This window comes from Dendrobates tinctorius, unplaced genomic scaffold, assembly GCF_039654945.1.
Source record: "Dendrobates tinctorius isolate UK_male_01 unplaced genomic scaffold, ASM3965494v1 ptg000075l, whole genome shotgun sequence".
NCBI lineage: Eukaryota > Metazoa > Chordata > Amphibia > Anura > Dendrobatidae > Dendrobates > Dendrobates tinctorius.
Window position 1 is genome coordinate 20,387,248 of NW_027361743.1, and position 21,080 is coordinate 20,408,327.

At 42.6% G+C, this 21,080-nt stretch overlaps 1 protein-coding gene across 1 annotated transcript in view; it reads right to left on the reverse strand.

The window, feature by feature from the left end:
- Positions 1-21,080, reverse strand: part of ZMYM2 (zinc finger MYM-type containing 2) — a 116,600-nt gene that overhangs the window by 20,038 nt on the left and 75,482 nt on the right. Inside the window, exons 6-18 of the mRNA XM_073583065.1 lie at positions 20,403-20,598; positions 19,376-19,488; positions 15,285-15,395; positions 10,039-10,189; positions 9,607-9,779; positions 9,291-9,456; positions 6,853-6,887; positions 6,618-6,747; positions 6,316-6,437; positions 5,272-6,163; positions 5,073-5,186; positions 1,843-1,937; positions 339-477 (exon numbers count right to left, since the gene is read on the reverse strand). Coding sequence (XP_073439166.1) covers positions 339-477; positions 1,843-1,937; positions 5,073-5,186; positions 5,272-6,163; positions 6,316-6,437; positions 6,618-6,747; positions 6,853-6,887; positions 9,291-9,456; positions 9,607-9,779; positions 10,039-10,189; positions 15,285-15,395; positions 19,376-19,488; positions 20,403-20,598 — 2,437 coding nt within the window. The remainder of the gene's footprint in view (positions 1-338; positions 478-1,842; positions 1,938-5,072; positions 5,187-5,271; positions 6,164-6,315; positions 6,438-6,617; positions 6,748-6,852; positions 6,888-9,290; positions 9,457-9,606; positions 9,780-10,038; positions 10,190-15,284; positions 15,396-19,375; positions 19,489-20,402; positions 20,599-21,080) is intronic.

Sequence of the window (21,080 nt, forward strand, 5' to 3'; positions counted from 1 at the left end):
TAATCAACAGAGGAGGAAGTATATGGTTTGCAGGGATCCCTTCCTGACTAAAGCGCTATACTTTCAACCATAATAGAAAATAGGGAGTTAGAGGCAATGTTGGTGGAGCTTTAAAGACAATTTGACGATAGTCACCAGACAGCTAAAGTACAGTATCGCTCCCCTGTGGCTCTTTTCAGCTATTTGGATAATCATACAGTCCAATGGTTATTAATGCCCAGAGCTGTAGACCTGCAGGACGTCGGGGGTCCGGCAGGAGTGATGTGGCTGTTAACATTTTATGACTTTCAGAAACACACCTAAACTAGTGCCTGTGGGGAGGACGAGGGCGTACTTACATTCTGTGAGCTCATCTGCAGCTATCCGTGCTTTTACCCAATACTTCCAAGCATTGATGGCATAGGAATATTTCAGTGGAAACAAAGACTCTGAGTTTTCACTACATGACTGGTCAGAAACTGCTTTCCTCTTTGCTCCCTACAACGAGAAGTGTTAGTTTGTATTTTTTCAAATAAGCAAAAAAAAACAAAAAACAAAGCGCTACATCAGAAAATAATACTCATGTAATAAAGTTTGCTTGTTCTTAACAAAATAAGCGAGTTGGTAAAACAGAGGAAATTTGCTTCCCTTCTTTCCAGAGCTACAACTTTTTTATTTTTCCGTCAATATGGCCATGTGAGGGCTTATTTTTTGCGGAACGAGTCATTTTAGCATGTCGTGTAACAGAAAACGGGAAAAAAATTCCAAGTGTGGTGATATTACAAAAAAAAGTGCAATCTCACACTTGTTTTTTGCTTGGCTTTTTTGCTAGGTTCACTAAATGCTAAAACTGACCTGCCATTATGATTCTCCAGAGGTCATTACGAGATCATAGACACCAAACATGTCTAGGTTCTTTTTTAACTAAGTGGTGAAAAAAAATTCCAAATTTTGCTAAAAAAAAATAAATAAAACTGCGCCATTTTCTGAGACCCATAACGTCTCCACTTTTCATGATCTGGGGTTGGGTAAGGGCTTTTCTTTTTTACAGAAATCATTTTCTCTAAAAACCTAATGAGACCGATAAACTATTTTCAGGTGACACATTGGCTTTAACCCGTTTCTCACGCCCCCGAAAGAAGCTTTTGCGAAACGCGCGTTGGGGTAGAGGAGGTCACGCCACGCACTGTTACAGACGCCTGTTTACATGAGGTAATTATCCCTTTGTATTTATTGCTTTTTTGAGTTTGCTAGATATATTAAATTGCACTTAGGATTTGTTATCTATGATGATATATTTACGCATTATATATTATAATGATGGGATTGCGGTATAGCATCTAGGTTTACATGTAATTAGCATTATAGTTAACATTGTGTATGCACCTCTAGCTGCTAATTTATGCTAATTAGCTTAGGGTAAACCTGATTTATGTATGGGACTACCTACATAACTTATATTTTTTGTTGTGTCGTGACGTTCTAATTCCTCCTGCTGGGTATTTTGTCATTTTTATAAGTATTTTAATAATTTTCAATAAACTTTTTGTTTTTAATATGGTTATTGCTGGGTCTCTTCAGTTCGGCAAAAAGATTATATAAGTCGGACATTTTTCAGTGTCTCTATGGTTTAAAGAAGTGCCAGTGTATTTTGTATATGGACTACTTGTTGATGTAAGCCTAGAAAGAAGCCTAATTTGGAAAATTGCAAATTATTTAATTTAAATATTTTTATAGTCTGCAATATGAAAAATAAAAAAACTTAAGGAATTTGTTGATCTTTTGTTTTTATCCAAACTTTTTTTTTTTTTTAAAGAAACATATCTAATTTTTAGGTCACCACCTCATTTTGTTTTATATTACCTTTTTCAATGGTTTAGGTTTGGGCTGATCTTCATACTCCTCTTCAAATACAGGAGGCAAAAGAAACTCGCTTTCTGTGTCAAATTCCTCAGCAGCTTAAAAAAAACAAAATAAAATAATTAACTTGTACATGATCTCAATTATGATTTAAAAAAAAAAAAAAAAGCGAAACTTGGATACTTTCCTTTTCATATTTACAGACATACCTGCAAAAAAATAATCTATGAAGTTAGACTGAGGGACGGATGGGATAGAACAAAGGCGGGGGGTGGAGGGTATAGGTACATCTGCCCCATAAGACCAAGTATCGATTGGCTGGATCAACGTTCAGAACAAGAACTTTACCCCATGTAAATGTTTATTATTTTCTTCCAGAAAAGCATCTGTACCTTTTTCTACACTGTTATCTGTCCCTGCTGTGATCAGCTTCTGAGGTAGACTACTCCACAGATTAAGAGTTCTCATAGTAAAGAAGGCCTGTGCCAATATGTAGAAGGAGTAATAATAATAGCAAATACCTCTAATTATAAATATAGTATAGTTCTTCTAATTCGCCAAGTTGCTTACCTCATGTGCAGGGCATTGCAGTAGCTTAGGTATTTATGGTTACGACCACCAACAACTGTCATTATGAGTGGTCGTAACCATGGACGTATGCTACTGCAATGCCCTGAACATGGGGTAAGCGACAAAGTAAATCAGTAGAGCTATACTTCATTTCTAATTGGAGGAATTTGCTAATATTATTATTATGATTACTACACCAGCTACATATTGGGATATGATCTTGGAGATGGAAATACCCCTTTAACGTTTTTTTTCTGCAGATAAGGGAGTGCCCCAGGTTAAATAAATATATATATATATATATATATATATATATATATATATATATATATATATATATATATAAATAAAAAAACCCTAACCATTTCTTTTGTTTGGGCCACTTGCGACTCCATGGAATCAATTCTATGAACTTATACCTAACGGTCCTAGTTTTGGTACTAAGTCCCTGCCCCGTGAGTTCATGCCTCTTTTCATACATGACAATAACCTGCTAGCCTTATAAGCTGCTGATGAGACACTGCTTTCTCTTAGTCTATGATCTACAATGACACCCAGATCCTTTTCTAAAAGTGACTCTCATAGTTTTACTCCACCTAGAACATGCAACGCTATCCAAATGTTTTAAGCTTGTAAGGAAAAAAATGCTGCCAAGGACGATTGCTTCCAAAACTGTGTTAATAGTTCATTTTTATTAATTAACATAATGCAAAGTGGATGAAAAAGAAAAATCAAAGTATCAATGCAGAGGTGAAAGCATCTTAACCAGAATCGGAGTGCTGCTTCTAAATTTTAGGCTGTGTGCCCACGTAGCAATTTTTAAGCGTTTTTGCCGCGATTTTCGGCGCGAAAACGCAGCAAAAACGTTTAAAAATCGTGTACAGAACGCCCTCCATGCATTCCTATGGCATTCCGCACATACTGTGCTAATGCTGCGCTTTTTTCCACGGCGGAATCGCATCGCGGAAAAAATCGCAGCATGCTCATTCTTTTGTGCGGAATCGCAAAGAATTACCGCGATTCCGCACCCATAGGAATGCATGAGAATTGCTTTCTTCCCGCATGTGGCTATACCCACCATGCGGGAAGTTAAGCGTCTCATGTGCGGTTGGTACCCACAGTGTGGAGGAGAGGAGACTGTCCTCCAGGCCCTGGGTACCATACCCAAAAAAAAAAAAAAGAATAAAAAATAAAAAAATCGGGGTATATTTACCTTCCGGCGTCCCGCGCTGCATTCCCGGCCTAAGCGTTCCCAGTAATGCCTTGCGGCACGGTCCAGTGATGACGTGGTCTCGCGAGATCGCTATAGCAACGCGAGACTACGTCATTACAGGTCTCGCAAGGCATTACTGGGAACGCTGAGGCCCGGGATGGCAGCGCGGGACGCCAGTAGGTAAATATACACCGATTTTTTATTTTTTTTAGCATTTTAACATTCTATCTTTTACTATTGATGCCGCATAGGCGGCCTCAATAGTAAAGACCTGGTCACACTTGTCAAACACTATGTTTGACGAGTGTGAACAACCTGTCAATCACTTTCCAAGCGATGCTTCAAATCGCTTGGAAAGTGCTTGAATATCGCACACGAAAATCGCGGCAAAATCGCGATCATAATCGCGGTGAAATCGTGCGGAAAAAAACGCGCGATTTCTGGGAAGGAGTCCGGTTTTTGGTGTGCGTTTTAACACGCACCGTGGGCACATAGCCTTATTGCTGCTCTTTTAACAAGAGGTTAAAGATTAAAAGCGACCTTTCTAGGAGCCACAGACATTCTTTCGTCATGTTGTGTCCACGCTGCGCCTCAGCAGGGCGGACGCTGCCTCGGCAGGGCGGAACCTGTTCACTTTGGACAAATTGGATGTTAGTTCTGTACTGTAAGGGTAACATTTCATTTTAAGCTTACTGTGATTCTGCACACCTTGATGACAGCACTGCCGCCGCCTCGCTTCGGCTCTATTATTAATAGCGTGCGTCACTGAAGTGGCAAATTAATCGGATTCAATTAATCGTCCAGCCTTATTTTCAGTAAATGTAGTGAGGGATTTGGTCAGGATTAATGGTGTCCTCAATGTTAAGAAACAAGGGAAGATATTAATCCATCACGTAATACCATCAGCGAAGCACTTAATTAACTCCAAATTAATTCTGCAGCAGAATAATGACCCAACACATACAGATCTCAACATCAAGTCTGTCAGGGAAATCTTATCTACCAGGTGGATGTCCAAACACTTAAGTTTGTCCATGTCAACTTGTAACTTAAAGGGAACCTGTCACCACTTTTTTGGCCTACCAGCTAAAAATATCACTTACCTGAGTGTCAGTTATGCATTCCACAACTACTTCTGAAACCCCCTGAATCCCCATGTATCACCCATAAAAAACTTTTTTTTTTATTTGTCCCGCCCTGTATGGTAATCTGTTCTGTCCGGTCCAATGGGCGTTGCCTGTTCCCTCACTCCACCCCCCTCCTTGGCTTGCTGTACGCATTCTTAAGAACATCGTCTGTAAAGTTTATTAAACCACATAGCTTTGTGTCATTACAGAACTATGAAAATGCAAAACATTTCGATCAGCTCAACAGACATAGATATTAGGACTGAGTACACCGAAATCATTACGACATGTAGTATATAAATAAAGATCAAATTGCACCTTACCCCTTGGGAAGTCTATTTCAAGATCAAGTTCTGGCTCATTTGGGAAATCTGACAGGCCTGCAGGACTCTCTGCGATGCAGTTTGTAGAAACATTTGTATTGAGGCTATCTTCATCTAAATAAAAAAATATAGAAATACATTTCAAAAAATATACTGCAGAAAAATTCACTATTTATGCAAAAAATGGCCCACATCATACCTATGCCACATTCTAGCTTATCTTCGGCAACAGTTGTGTCCAGCACATCAGATTCAATAAACGGCAAAGGGCTGTCAATCAACAGAAAATCCACTTTACTAATCTCCTCTTTCGCATCTAGGTTTACTATTTCTTCTTCTTGTACTTCATCTTCTTCTACTTCTACTTCTTTTACTTCGTCTTCTTCTATTTCTTCTACTTCTTTTACTTCGTCTTCTTTTATTTCATCTTCTATTTCTTCTACTTCTTTTATTTCATCTTCTATTTCTTCTACTTCTTTTATTTCATCTTCTATTTCATCTACTTCTTTTATTTCATCTTCTATTTCATCTACTTCTTTTATTTCATCTTCTATTTCATCTACTTCTTTTATTTCATCTTCTATTTCATCTACTTCTTTTATTTCATCTTCTATTTCTTCTACTTCTTTTATTTCATCTTCTATTTCTTCTACTTCTTTTATTTCATCTTCTATTTCTTCTACTTCTTTTATTTCATCTTCTATTTCTTCTACTTCTTTTATTTCATCTTCTATTTCTTCTACTTCTTTTATTTCGTCTTCTGCTATTTCTTCAACTTCGCCTTCCATTAATTCTTCTTTTTTTACTACTTCTTCTTTCAATGAATTTTTCTCCAGTTTTTCTTCATCATTAATTAGATTGTGCCAGATTTCTTCCTTTAACACTTTCCAGTCCAGTGGGTGTTCATCCTTTATCTTCCTGTCCTCAGTAATATCTTCTATCAGTGATATGGAGTCATCTGTTTCTTCCCCTTTAACGTCTTCAGACTTTAAATCATCTTCTACTTTTAATGCTATGTCTTTTCTGCAAAGATCTTCATGTAGTTCCTTTATTTTGTCAAAATCAGCTGGCACCAGAATCGGGACTGGGATCTGTCATTATAAAGTAAATATTTTTTAATGAATGAAATTATACTTTTCGAAATGTAAATGTGGTAAGCCTCATCCCTATTCATAAATCCCATCATAAAAATATACATATTTATGATTGTCATTTGTGAACTACTCCGAGTCCTTTAACTTACAGGAAAAGGTAATGGAGCAGAAGCTGGTACTTTTTGACTGTAGAGATTCATAGGCACCGGGATATATACAGGGACAGGAATAGGCACTGGAACATACTTTGTATTTGAATCCAATTCTTCTTCTAAAAAAAAAAACATTAAAAAGAAAAACCTTTCGTGTGCTCTTCACGCTACACAAGATCAAAGCCTTCAAATATAAGTATTAAATACTGTGACGATCTAAACTACGAGGCGGAAACGTCACGCAGGTGCAGCAAGCACAGCACGAAGCTGCACCATCCTTATTTAGTAAATTGTAATACCTTTCTGGCAAGATTTGGCCTGCATATGAGGTTTACAGTAGGTGGCCTTCGTCATGGACAATGGCTTGCACAGCACAGCCTTGTTCTTCATGTCTTTAGGTGCTGCTGGTGAGCAGGAAGAATTTGGACCCTGAAAGAGAAAAATAATTTTGATTACTGTATATTATAATATGTATATGTAATATGTGCACCAAGTGCCTCATACAATATCTACACACAAAAAAGTTTTGTATACCGTAGCTCTTGGTCGTGAAGCTTGAGAACCTTGATCTGTAAAGAAACATATAATAGTCAGAAATAATACCAGAAAATGAGATCTATGTAAATCTCATTGGGGTGCGTCTTCTAGTCCGGATGTACCTATGGCTATGGTGGGGAGGTGGAGGAGCAGTTTTTGTGGAGCAGCGGGTCACAGAGGCTGGAGCTGGCTGCTGTGGCCAACTCCTGTGCCCGCTGCTAAAGAGAAATGAATATTCACTGCATTCCACGCCCATGGGTGTGGAGGGCAATGAATATTCGTTTCTCCTCAATGGCATCCTGGTATGACTGGCCCCCATACCAGTTCGGGTATGATTAGTCCCATCCTTTCCCTATCCTGGTACGATTGGCCCCATCAGAAAACATTAAAACAAACAAAAAAAAAAAATTACACTTACGTTTCCTGTGCGCCCTCGCAGTGTCCTGCTCTGATGCCAGCAGCTGCTTAATGCTTGTAAGCAGCGAAGGAGGGACGTCATGCGCTGATTGTAAGCAGAAAGGCAGCTGACGGAATACACACTGCTCTGCACGCCGGGACTGTGTGCGCAGAGAGCATTCATTGCTCTTTTGCGAGCAGTGTCAGCCGGAGCCTTCCTGCTGCTGCCGGTGGTCACGTGTGCCAATACTTGAGAAATGTTTATTCGTGTATATTCATTGTTCTTAAGTATCGGCACACGTGACCGCCGGCAGCAGCAGGAAGGCTCCGGCTGACACTGCGCGCTACTGAAGAGCAATGAATGCTCTCTGAGCACAAAGTCCCGGCGTGCAGAGCATTGAGCAATCTGCCAACTGCCCTTCGGCTTGCAATCAGAACATGACGTCCCTGCCATGCGCTGCTTACAAGCATTAAGCAGCTGATAGCACCGGAGCAGGACGCTGTGAGGGAGCGCCTGGATGAAAGTGTAATGGTTTACTTTTTTAATGCTTTCTGATGGGGCCATGCATACCAGGATAAGGGTGGGGTCAATCATACCAGGAAAAGGATGTGGCCATGCAAACCAGGACCTGGTTTGGGGGCCAATCATACCAGGGTAGGGATGAGGGGCCATACATACCAGGGTAGGGATGAGGGGCCATACATACCATGGTAGGGATGAGGGGCCATACATACCAGGGTAGGGATGAGGGGCCATACATACCAGGGTGAGGATGAGGGGCCATGCATACCAGGGTAGGGTTGGCATGCATACCAAGGTAGGGATGGGGGGAGGGGGCATGCATACCAGGGTAGGATGGGGGACTATGCATACCAGGGTAGGGATGGGGGGGCATGCATACCAGGGTAGGGATGGGCCCCACGCATACCAGGGTAGGATGGGGGGGGCCATACACACCAGGGTGAGGATGGGGGGGCCATGCATACCACGATAGGGGTGGGGGGGGCCATGCATACCAGGGTAGGGGTGGGGGCCATGCATACCAGGGTAGGCGTGGGGGGGCATGCATACCAGGGTAGGGATGGGGGCCCCATGCATACCAGGGTAGGATGGGGGGGGCCATACACACCAGGGTGAGGATGGGGGGGCCATACACACTAGGGTGAGGATGGGGGGGGCCATGCATACCAGGGTAGGGGTGGGGGGCCATGCCTACCAGGGTAGGGGTGGGGGCATACATACCAGGGTAGGGGTGGGGGCATACATACCAGGGTAGGGGTGGGGGGGTGGGGGACCATGCATACCAGGGTTGGGGTTGACATGCATACCAGGGTAGGATGGGGGACCATGCATACCAGGGTGAGGATGGGGGACCATGCATACCAGGGTAGGGATGGGGGGCATGTATACCAGGGTAGGGATTGGGGGGGGGCATGTATACCAGGGTAGGGATTGGGGGGGGGCATGCATACCAGGGTAGGATGGGGGGGGGCATACACACCAGGGTGAGGATGGGGGGCCATGCATACCAGGGTAGGGGTGGGGGGGGGCATGCATACCAGGGTAGGGGTGGGGGGGCATACACACCAGGGTGAGGATTGGGGGCCATGCATACCAGGGTAGAGGTGTGGGGGCATGCATACCAGGGCAGGGGTGGGGGTGCCATGCACACCAGGGTAGGGATGGTATATATATGACAGCAGACTTTTCTTCTAAGACTAGGCAACCTCTTAACGCTTACATGAGATGTGATAGGAAATGAATTAAAGCCCTCCACTGTCATGTATGGGATCGGTTTTAGATTGTCAACTTAGCAATTGCCTTTTCGGTATTCATTCCATCACAAGTTTCGGCAATATTTGGAGTTGACCAAATCACCATGAAGACATATTGTAGCAATTTATCCAAGAAATCTGTCATCGAAAAGATAGCTTATCTACCAGACCTACTTAAATATAGTAATAATCACCATCACCAATATCATAATTGTGTAGGAGAGGTAGACCTAAACCAACATGTATCTAAAGAAGCAACTTACCAAAATACATGTTTTCCGGGCCCTTCTGAGTGGTCATATTGGGCTCATTCTGCTGACTGTAGAAGCGCAGTAAGCAGTGCTGGTCACAGAAGTTTTTTATGGTTCCTCGCCACTGGACTTTCTCCTTGAGCGTCCCTTGAGTTCTACAGCAGTCACATCTTGCTGCCTTGAAATAGAGAAACAGATCATTTCATTCATGTCTGGAAATCCAGGAAAAAAAATTATTATAGATATTGGCAGTTACTTTTAAAACATTAGATAAGCTTCAACCATTAGGTTTGGAGCTCATTAGTATACCCCCCTCAGCTCCTGTTACCTTGTAATACCAATCTTGAAACTTTCTACTGCAATCCTCAGTGCAGAAATCTCTTATTTTGCCATCAAACTCTCTTGTTGCTCCTCTTCTGCACATCTGAAAGCAGTAGTTGCAGGTGACACACTTCAGTCCCAGACGCTTTGCAAAATCCTGTTTGTATAGTAGCTTACAACCTGTGACGGAGAGACATCTTAGTACACACAATTATACTCACCATTGCCTTTAAAATGCCTATCATTTTACAAAATAAAAAAAGAAAGCAGCTTATTTGAATCTGTATTTTACTTTTAATTGCACAAAAGAAAAGGTGAAGAGATAAGATATTTGGGAGAGGATGATGCATCCTGTTTGCATGGAAATGCACTGAAAACTAAACAAAAGTACAGACTCCGATTCTCACTTTCTCATTACATGTTTATAGCAGAAACAAACCTTCACTGCAGAACGGCTTCTTGACGCCGGAGAATTTCATGGTGTCGTGTAAGGTTTTCTCTTCCTGACAGTATTCACAGAAGGTAACGATGCAGTGCAGCTTTTTGTAGTCCTCACAGCAGATCTTACTGCAGAACTGGTGAACTTTTTTCTGCCAAAAAACAAAAAAAATTTGACAACAAGGTAACAAGTAGATAAAATACAATCATCTACCAATTAACTCCAAACGCTTTGCTCTGCCAGCTCTTGCTAATGACACCAAAGAATCCCGACAGCGTGTGGTGCACCCACTATGAGGACGCTGAAGTCTGCAGTCAGACTTTCAGTAGCAGATCGAACAATCCCTTTAAAGACATACATAGAAAGATCTTAATCTTATAAATAAAATCTGCCTGTTTCTGCCCTTGATTGACTGCATGATGACAGGACCCTTGTGCAAGAACATACACTACCGTTCAAAAGTTTAGGGTCACCCAGACAATTTTGTGTTTTCCATGAAAACTCTTACTTTTATTAATCAAACGAGTTGCCAAATGAATTGAAAATCTAGTCCAGACATTGACAAGGTTCGAAAAAAAGATTTTTATTTGAAATAATAATTTTCTCCTTCAAACTTTGCTCCCTTTGCAGCAATTACAGCATTTCAGACCTTTGGCATTCTAACAGTTAACTTGCTGAGGTAATCTGGAGAAATGTCACACCATGATTCCAGAAGCCCCTCCCACAACTTGGTTTGGTTTGATGGGCACTTTATGCGAACCATACGGTCAAGCTGCTCCCACAGAAGCTCAATGAGGTTGAGATCTGGTGACTGCACTGGCCACTCCATTACAGATAGAATACCAGCTGCCTGCTTCTCCCCTAAATAGTTCATGCATAATTTGGAGGTGTGCTTTGGGTCATTCTCCTGTAGTAGGATGAAATTGGCTCCAATCAAGCGCTGTCCGCAGGGTATGGCATGGCGTTGTAAAATGGAGTGATAGCCTTCCTTATTCAAAATCCCTTTTACCTTGTACAAATCTCCCACTTTACCAGCACCAAAGCAACCCCAGACCATCACATTACCTCCACCATGCTTGACAGATGGCGTTGGGCACTCTTCCAGCATCTCTTCAGTTGTTCTGCGTCTCACAAATGTTCTTCTGTGTGATCCAAACACCTCAAACTTGGATTAGTCTGTCCATAACACTTTTTTCCAATCTTCCTCTGTCCAATGTCTGTGTTCTTTTGCCCATATTAATCTTATTTTCCTTTTATTAGCCAGTCTCAGATATGGCTTTTTCTTTGCCACTCGGCCCTGAAGGCCAGCATCCCGGAGTCGCCTCTTCACTGTAGACGTTGACACTGGCGTTTTGCGTGTAATATTTAATGAAGCTGCCAGTTGAGGACCTGTGAGGCGTCGATTTCTGAAACTACAGACTCTAATGTACTTGTCTTGTTGCTCAGTTGTGCAGCGGGGCTTCCTACTTCTCTTTCTACTCTGGTTAGAGCCTGTTTGTGCTCTCCTCTGAAGGGAGTAGTACACACCGTTGTAGGAAATCTTCAGTTTCTTTGCAATTTCTCGCATGGAATAGCCTTCATTTCTAAGAACAAGAATAGACTGTCGAGTTTCACATGAAAGTTCTTTTTTTTTCAGGCCATTTTGAGAGTTTAATGGAGCCAACAAATGTAATGTTCCAGATTCTCAACTAGACCAAAGGAAGGTCAGGTTTATAGCTTCTCTAATCAGCAAAACTGTTTTCGGCTGTGCTAACACACTTGCACAAGGGTTTTCAAGGGTATTCTAACCACCCATTAGCCTTCTTACACAGTTAGCAAACACAAAGTATCATAAGAAGACTGAAGTGACGGTTGTTTGAAATGGGCCTCTATACAACTATGAATATTTTGCTTTACAAATCAGACGTTTTCAGCTAGAATAGTCATTTACCACATTAACAATGTATATAGTGTATTTCTGAATAATTTAATGTTCGCTTCATTGGAAAAAACTGTGCTTTTCTTTCAAAAATAAGGAAATTTCTAAGTGACCCTAAACTTTTACACGGTAGTGTATATGGGTCCTTTGCAATCATACTTTTTATTACAGTACACCCGTTTGTGCGTCTGATCAAAGAATCATAGAATCGTAGAGTTGGAAGGGACCTCCTGGGCCATCTGATCCAACCCCCTGCTCAAAGCAGGATTCGCTAAATCATCCCAGTCAGATGTCTGTCCAGCCTCTGTTTGAAGACTTCCATTGAAGGAGAACTCACCACTTCTCGTGGCAGCCTGTTCCACTCATTGATCACTCTAACTGTCAAAAAGTTTTTTCTAATATCTAATCTGTGTCTCCTCCCATTCAGTTTCATCCCATTGCTTCTAGTCTTTCCTTGTGCAAATGAGAATAAAGTTGATCCTTCTACAATGTGACAGCCCTTTAGATATTTGTAGACAGCTATTAAGTCTCCTCTCAGTCTTCTCTTTTGCAAACTAAACATTCCCAAATCCTGCAACCTTTCCTCATAAGACAGGGTTTGCAGACCGGTCACCATTCTGGTTGCTCTTTTCTGAACTTGCTCCAGTTTGTTGATGTCTTTTTTAAAATGTGGTGCCCAAAACTGGACACAATATTCCAGATGAGGTCTGACCAAAGAGGAGTAGAGGGAAATAATGACTTCACGTGATCTAGACTGTATGCTTCTGTTAATACATCCTAGAATTGCATTTGCCTTTTTTGCTGCTGCATCACACTGTTGACTCATATTCAGTCTGTGATCTATTAGTATACCCAAGTCTTTTTCACATGTGCTGTCACTTAGCCCTATTCCTCCCATTCTATATATGCTTTTTTCATTTTTATTGCCCAGATGTAGTACTTTGCATTTCTCCCTGTTAAAAACCATTCTGTTAGTTGCTGCCCACTTCTCCAGTTTATTTAAATCTTTTTGAATCCTCTCTCTCTCTTCTCTAGTATTAGCTATCCCTCCTAGCTTTGTGTCATCAGCAAATTTAATCAGTTTACCCTCAATTGCTTCATCTAAATCGTTGATAAAGATGTTGAACAATACAGGGCCCAGGACAGAGCCCTGTGGTACCCCACTTGAGACATTCTTCCAACTGGATGTGCAGCCATTTACGACCACTCTTTGGGTCCTATCACTAAGCCAGTTATGAATCCACCTAACAGTTGCCTTGTCCATTCCATACTTAGTCATTTTTTCAATAAGGATTGTATGAGAGACTTTGTCAAATGCTTTGCTGAAGTCAAGATATACTATATCTACAGCATTTCCTTGATCCACCCAATCAGTGATACCGTCATAGAAGGAAATTAAGTTAGTCTGACATGACTTATTAGTTACAAACCCATGCTGACTCTGTTTGATCACTTCATTCTTATCCAGGTATTGACATACATGTTGTTTAATAATTTGTTCAAAGATCTTTCCTGGTATAGAAGTCAGACTCACCGGCCTATAGTTGCCTGGGTCCACCTTCTTCCCCTTTTTGAAGATAGGAACAACATTTGCTCTTCTCCAGTCTTCTGGCACTTCTCCTGTTCTCCAAGGATTTTCAAAGATTATGGAGAGGGGTTCAAAAATTTCTTCTGCTATCTCCTTCAGTACTCTGGGGTGTAATTCATCTGGACCTGGAGACTTGAATTCATTTAGGTTAGCTAAGTGTTTCCTCACTATCTTTCTGTTTATAGATATCCTGGATTCTTCTATTCCCTTAATAGGACAGTGAATAACAGTTGATGTTACATTTCCTTTCTGAGAGAAAACAGATGCAAAATAGGAATTTAAAAGTTCAGCCTTCTCAACATCCTGTCTTACCATTTCATCATTTTCATCCTGTAAAAATCCTATAGCATCTTTGACTTTTCTTTTACTTTTGACATATCCCCAAAATCCTTTATTATTGCTTTTGACATCTCTTGCAAGCCTCAATTCATTTTCAGCTTTAGCTAGTCTGATTTGTGCCCTGCAGGTTCTGCAGACAGCATTATATTCTTCTTTAGCTATGCCTCCCTCTTTCCATTTTATAAACATTTTTTTCTTCCTTTTTAGCATGTGCTTAAGTTCTGTGTTCATCCATCCTGGTTTCCTTAAATGCTTCCTATTCTTACCTCTTTTCGGAATTATTAACAACTGTGCTTTGAGAATTTCATTTTTCAAGATTTCCCATCCTTCCTGGACATTTTTGTCTTTAAGGATATCCAGCCATTGGATCCCTCCAATTATCTTTCTGAATCCCTTAAAATCTGCCTTTCTGAAATCTAACCTTGACGTCTGAGTCTTCACAGGTCTTCCGCCTCTAGTTATCCAAAATTCTAAAATAGCATGGTCGCTACCTCCTAGGGTTCCAGCCACTTTTATCTCCTCAACCATTTCCTCCCTGTTTATAAGGATTAGATCCAAGGTAGCAGTTCCCCTTGTTTTCTCCCCTACCTTTTGGAAGATAAAGTTGTCAGCAAGAGAGGATAAGAATTTCCTTGACCTGTTAGTTTTGCCTGAGAGAGATTCCCAACAAATGTCTGGATAGTTGAAATCTCCCATGACAACTATGTCATATTTTTTGGAGAACTTGGCCATTTGATGCATAAAGAGTTCATCCATATCTTCAGCTTGCACAGGCGGCCTGTAGTAAATGCCTACAATGGTGTCCTTTCCATTGTTCTGTCCTTGTATTCTTACCCAAACAGTTTCCACAGAACTCCCAGTCTCTGAAGCTTCAATCTCTGTGCAGATATACGCGTTTCTAACATACAATGCGACACCCCCTCCTCGTTTATCAAGTCTGTTTCTTGCAAATAAGTTGTATCCTTCTAGTCTTGTATTCCAATCATGTGTATTGTCCCACCAAGTTTCAGTGATTCCAATGACATCATATTTCTTTTCCTGTGTTAGTAGTTCCAATTCTCCTTGTTTGTTGCCCATGCTTTGTGCATTAGTATAGAAACATTTTAGTTTGTGATTGGTTTCTCTTTCTCCAATATTTTTATTAATTAGATTCTTTCGTCTTTGTTCTTCCTTTCCACTTCTAATAGCAGAGTTCTCAATAGCATCCGCTTGCTGCTTTGGAGGCGGTCGCGGTCCCTTGTCCTTGCACAGGTTGCACCAATGTTATGTCCGCTGCTGCATTCAGCTTAATTAAATAAGCGAATAAAAATAACGAGAACTTTATATATCTAAGAACAAAGTCCCATTACTACACAAGAAACCACTGGTCACCAAGTGATTTACATGTGACGAGTTACTTACCTCCCAATCCAGTGTTACTGGTTTAGAGGAAAACACATTTTTACAGTAATTGCATTTCAACTGAATGTCACTGACATGCTGGCCATTAGTAGAAGACTGCATGGTGAGAGTCTAAAAAAAAAAAAGATAAAAAATAACTAATTATTTCAATGTGTAGTAGTACATTATTATAAAACAGCTAAACATATTCCTCAACTGATCAAGAGGAAGAGAATAAAACAAAGATAAGATGTAAAGCCTTCACAAAATGACATTTATAGTGCAATCTTCTTAATGACAGGTGTATTGTACTGCTGCCTTATAACGCTTATTTCATCCAAATCTGAACCACTAACCAGAAGAAGTGATGTGCTGGATGTTTTTATTAGTGGGAAGTAATGGGGATGGGACTCAGAGCGAATGCCAAAATAAAGGGCAGAAGCACAAGGCTGAGAGCTGAGCCCCTTCAGTTATGATTAGCCCTCTGTAAGGACATTCGTAAAGCAGTGTGCGGATGTACGGAGATTACACGAGTCTGCATTGTGCGGATGTACGGAGATTACACAAGTCTGCAGTGTGCGGATGTACGGAGATTACACGAGTCTGCAGTGTGCGGATGTACGGAGATTACACGAGTCTGCAGTGTGCGGATGTACGGAGATTACACGAGTCTGCAGTGTGCGGATGTACGGAGATTACACGAGTCTGCAGTGTGCGGATGTACGGAGATTACACGAGTCTGCAGTGTGCGGATGTACGGAGATTACACGAGTCTGCAGTGTGCGGATGTACGGAGATTACACGAGTCTGCAGTGTGCGGATGTACGGAGATTACACGAGTCTGCAGTGTGCGGATGTACGGAGATTACACGAGTCTGCAGTGTGCGGATGTACGGACATTACACGAGTCTGCAGTGTGCGGATGTACGGACATTACACGAGTCTGCAGTGTGCGGATGTACGGACATTACACGAGTCTGCAGTGTGCGGATGTACGGACATTACACGAGTCTGCAGTGTGCGGATGTACGGACATTACACGAGTCTGCAGTGTGCGGATGTACAGACATTACACGAGTCTGCAGTGTGCGGATGTACTGACATTACACGAGTCTGCAGTGTGCGGATGTACGGACATTACACGAGTCTGCAGTGTGCGGATGTACGGACATTACACGAGTCTGCAGTGTGCGGATGTACGGACATTACACGAGTCTGCAGTGTGCGGATGTACGGACATTACACGAGTCTGCAGTGTGCGGATGTACGGACATTACACGAGTCTGCAGTGTGCGGATGTACGGACATTACACGAGTCTGCATTGTGCGGATGTACGGAGATTACACGAGTCTGCAGTGTGCGGATGTACGGAGATTACACGAGTCTGCAGTGTGCGGATGTACGGAGATTACACGAGTCTGCAGTGTGCGGATGTACGGAGATTACACGAGTCTGCAGTGTGCGGATGTACGGAGATTACACGAGTCTGCAGTGTGCGGATGTACGGAGATTACACGAGTCTGCAGTGTGCGGATGTACGGAGATTACACGAGTCTGCAGTGTGCGGATGCACGGAGATTACACGAGTCTGCAGTGTGCGGATGTACGGACATTACACGAGTCTGCAGTGTGCGGATGCACGGACATTACACGAGTCTGCATTGTGCGGATGCACGGACATTACACGAGTCTGCAGTGTTCGGATGTACGGACATTGCACGAGTCTGCAGTGTGCGGATGCACGGAGATTACACGAGTCTGCAGTGTGCGGATGTACGGACATTACACGAGTCTGCAGTGTGCGGATGCACGGACATTACACGAGTCTGCAGTGTGCGGATGCACGGACATTACACGAGTCTGCAGTGTTCGGATGTACGGACATTGCACGAGTCTGCAGTGTGCGGATGTACGGACATTACACGAGTCTGCATTGTGCAGGTGTACAGAGATTACACGAGTCTGCAGTGTGCGGGTGTACAGAGATTACACGAGTCTGCAGTGTGCAGGTGTACAGAGATTACACGAGTCTGCAGTGTGCGGATGTACAGAGATTACACGAGTCTGCAGTGTGCGGATGTACAGAGATTACACGAGTCTGCAGTGTGCGGATGTACAGAGATTACACGAGTCTGCAGTGTGCGGATGTACAGAGATTACACGAGTCTGCAGTGTGCGGATGTACAGAGATTACACGAGTCTGCAGTGTGCGGATGTACAGAGATTACACGAGTCTGCAGTGTGCGGATGTACAGAGATTACACGAGTCTGCAGTGTGCGGATGTACAGAGATTACACGAGTCTGCATTGTGCGGATGTACGGAGATTACACGAGTCTGCAGTGTGCGGATGTACGGAGATTACACGAGTCTGCAGTGTGCGGATGTACAGAGATTACACGAGTCTGCAGTGTGCGGATGTACGGAGATTACACGAGTCTGCAGTGTGCGGATGTACGGAGATTACACGAGTCTGCAGTGTGCGGATGTACAGAGATTACACGAGTCTGCAGTGTGCGGATGTACAGAGATTACACGAGTCTGCAGTGTGCAGATGTACAGAGATTACACGAGTCTGCAGTGTGCGGATGTACAGAGATTACACGAGTCTGCAGTGTGCGGATGTACAGAGATTACACGAGTCTGCAGTGTGCGGATGTACAGAGATTACACGAGTCTGCAGTGTGCGGATGTACAGAGATTACACGAGTCTGCAGTGTGCGGATGTACAGAGATTACACGAGTCTGCAGTGTGCGGATGTACAGAGATTACACGAGTCTGCAGTGTGCGGATGTACGGAGATTACACGAGTCTGCAGTGTGCGGATGTATAGAGATTATACGAGTCTGCAGTGTGCGGATGTACGGAGATTACACGAGTCTGCAGTGTGCGGATGTACAGAGATTATACGAGTCTGCAGTGTGCGGATGTACGGAGATTACACGAGTCTGCAGTGTGCGGATGTACGGAGATTACACGAGTCTGCAGTGTGCGGATGTACAGAGATTATACGAGTCTGCAGTGTGCGGATGTACGGAGATTACACGAGTCTGCAGTGTGCGGATGTACAGAGATTATACGAGTCTGCAGTGTGCGGATGTACAGAGATTACATGAGTCAGCAGTGTGCGGATGTACAGAGATTACATGAGTCTGCAGTGTGCGGATGTACGGAGATTACATGAGTCTGCAGTGTGCGGATGTACAGAGATTATACGAGTCTGCACCGCACTCTGCTCCAAGCGACACAGAACAGTCGGATGACAGCCGAAAGATCATGGTGCTCAGCTAAGTTTCTGCCCTTCGTTTCATCAAATTGCTGGGTGATTCAGGACCCAAACCTGCACCAGTCAAAACGTCCCAGGATATAGGTAGAATATTCCCTTTATTCTGGCCCAAACGGGGGCAGCATGAATCTGTGCCTGGCTGCGTGTTTACAGACAGGCGTGATTTTCTGTATAGAGCTCTGATGTTTCAAAGAACTATTAGTTTGAAGATCTGCCTGGAAATTATACCTGTAGTTAAGACTAGTCTGGTGCTGTCGCAGGTCAGCTTCATCCAGAGCTGCTCCAGGTGATGGACAGGTCTCTCCCATAGTGAAAGACCTGTCAATGGCCTGTAAGGGTGCCGGGGGCAGCAGCAGACTAGTCAGATTTCTCCTTATAGTTCTCACCTGAATCTTTAAACTATATTTTCTCTGAAATTGCCAAAGTGTTTCAGAGAGAAATACACCTGTCTGCCATTGTAGCCGGACACTGATTCATGCTGGCCGCAGTTTGGGTGGCTTGTATTAGCCAGCAGGTTCCCTTTAATCAGCTGCTCGTTTTGCCATTTGTTTTATCTAAAAAAAAAAAAAAAAAACTAACAAAAAAACCCACCTCAAATATCTGAGTAAAGAACTAGATATAAGTATTATCAACATCATTTTTTCATGTCCTGCCCATAAAAGTGGTCTTGAGATGGTTTCAAACTAATTACCAGTCTGTTCCAATATTGTACTAAAGCACACTGGGAATATGTCCAGGCCGCAAATACATTATAAAAAAAAACACAAAAAAACAACTTTAATTCACAAACTACTTAAAAAAATAAATAAAATACTTAAGACAAACCTGGAACTTGGCAACACATCCAGAGCTACAGAAGTTGTACAGTTTTCCATCAGGCATTGTGGCTTGATACTGAGGTAAGGAGTTTCTTTTACAAAAATGACAGATTATTCCCGCTAAAAATTGAACAAAAAAAAAAGGATAAATTAAAATGTTGTTTTCTTTTTAAAAATGTTAGGTTTAAAATTAAAAAAAAAAAAACCAGCGCCGCAGGTTAGAATTGCCAGCTTTTGCATTAAGATTTAAGGGTATGTGCACATGTTCAGTATTTGCCAACAGGAAAAACACTAAACTAGAAGCGTTTTTTCCCATTCATTTGGGTGAAAAAAAAGCTATAAAAACGCTGAAGGAATAGACATGCTGTAGATATGAAACTGCTTCAAATCTGGAAGGAAAAAATAAGCGGTATGAGCATGAGATTTCAGAAATCTCATTCACTTTGCTGGGACTGTAAAATGTTGCATGTTTAGGCTGTGTGCACACGCTGCGGATTTTGCTGCGGTTCCACAGCGGTTTTGGCCGCTGCGGACCCGTAGCAGTTTTTGCTGCGGTGTACAGTACCATGATTCCCTATGGGAATCAAAAACCGCAGTGCAGACGGTGCGGAATTTTCCGCGCGGATTATCTGCGGTTTTCAATCCGCAGAAAGAATTGACATGTCAATTCTTTCTGCGGATTCTCCTGCGGTTTGCCATCTCCTCTATTGAGGAGATGAAAAACCGCAGGGCAAAACCGCAGAGCAATCCGCAGGTAAAACCGCAGGTCTTTTGACCTGCGGTTTCACCTGCGGATTTTACAAAATCCGCGCGGATGAATCCGCACCTAATCCGCAGCGTGTGCACACAGCCTTATACTCAGGGAAAACGCAGCAAGAAAGCAACATGTGAACATACCCGAAAAGAGGAGGAAAAAAAAAAAGTAAAAACAAAATAGTGGCTCATGACCAGCTAAGCACATTAAATAACACTTAGTTACTTTGACTGAGACCTGATTAAAATAGACACTGATCAGTTTGGCATCACAAACTTACGCTGAGTAGGAATGATACTCTGAACCGGTGGGGGTGGCGGCGGAGGCGGGGGCTTTGCATATTTTGCTTTGTGGGAATTCATACACGTCGTTGAGCAATACGGCTCCATGTGTCCGTTTGATCCGATGCACTGAGTCATGTCGAAAATTCTGCATTGAGCTTTGCATCCGGTGCAGCTGGTTAGTTTTCCATGTTTCTAAATTTAAAAAAATAAATAAAAATAAAAGACAAAAAAAAAGTTATCAGTAGCTGAAAACTACATACATTTTTTTTTTTTATTTACAGAGCAACTCCTTAACTTTTACTACAGCCATGTTATGAGCCTCTACTGTCCACAGGGGTCCAAAAGAAGGGGGCTGTGTCTTAAGCCCCCGTTACACACTGCGATATCGCTAGCAATATCGCTGTAAAGTCTCCGATTTTGTGACGTAGCAGCGATATTGCTAGCGATATCGCTACATGTGATACTTACCTCCGACCGGCTCCCCCGCTGGTTATCGCTGGTCGCGCGAGGTCCTCCTGGATCATTTCTCGTCGGGCGCTTCCTGTGGCTCCGACGAGCGACGCGTGGACGCGGGCGGGAGGACGTCAGGATCGCCGCGTCTGACAGGTAAGTAGCGACCCCCGACCCCTGCGATGTCGCTGGTGAGATCTGCCTGTTTGGCAGCTCACTAGCGA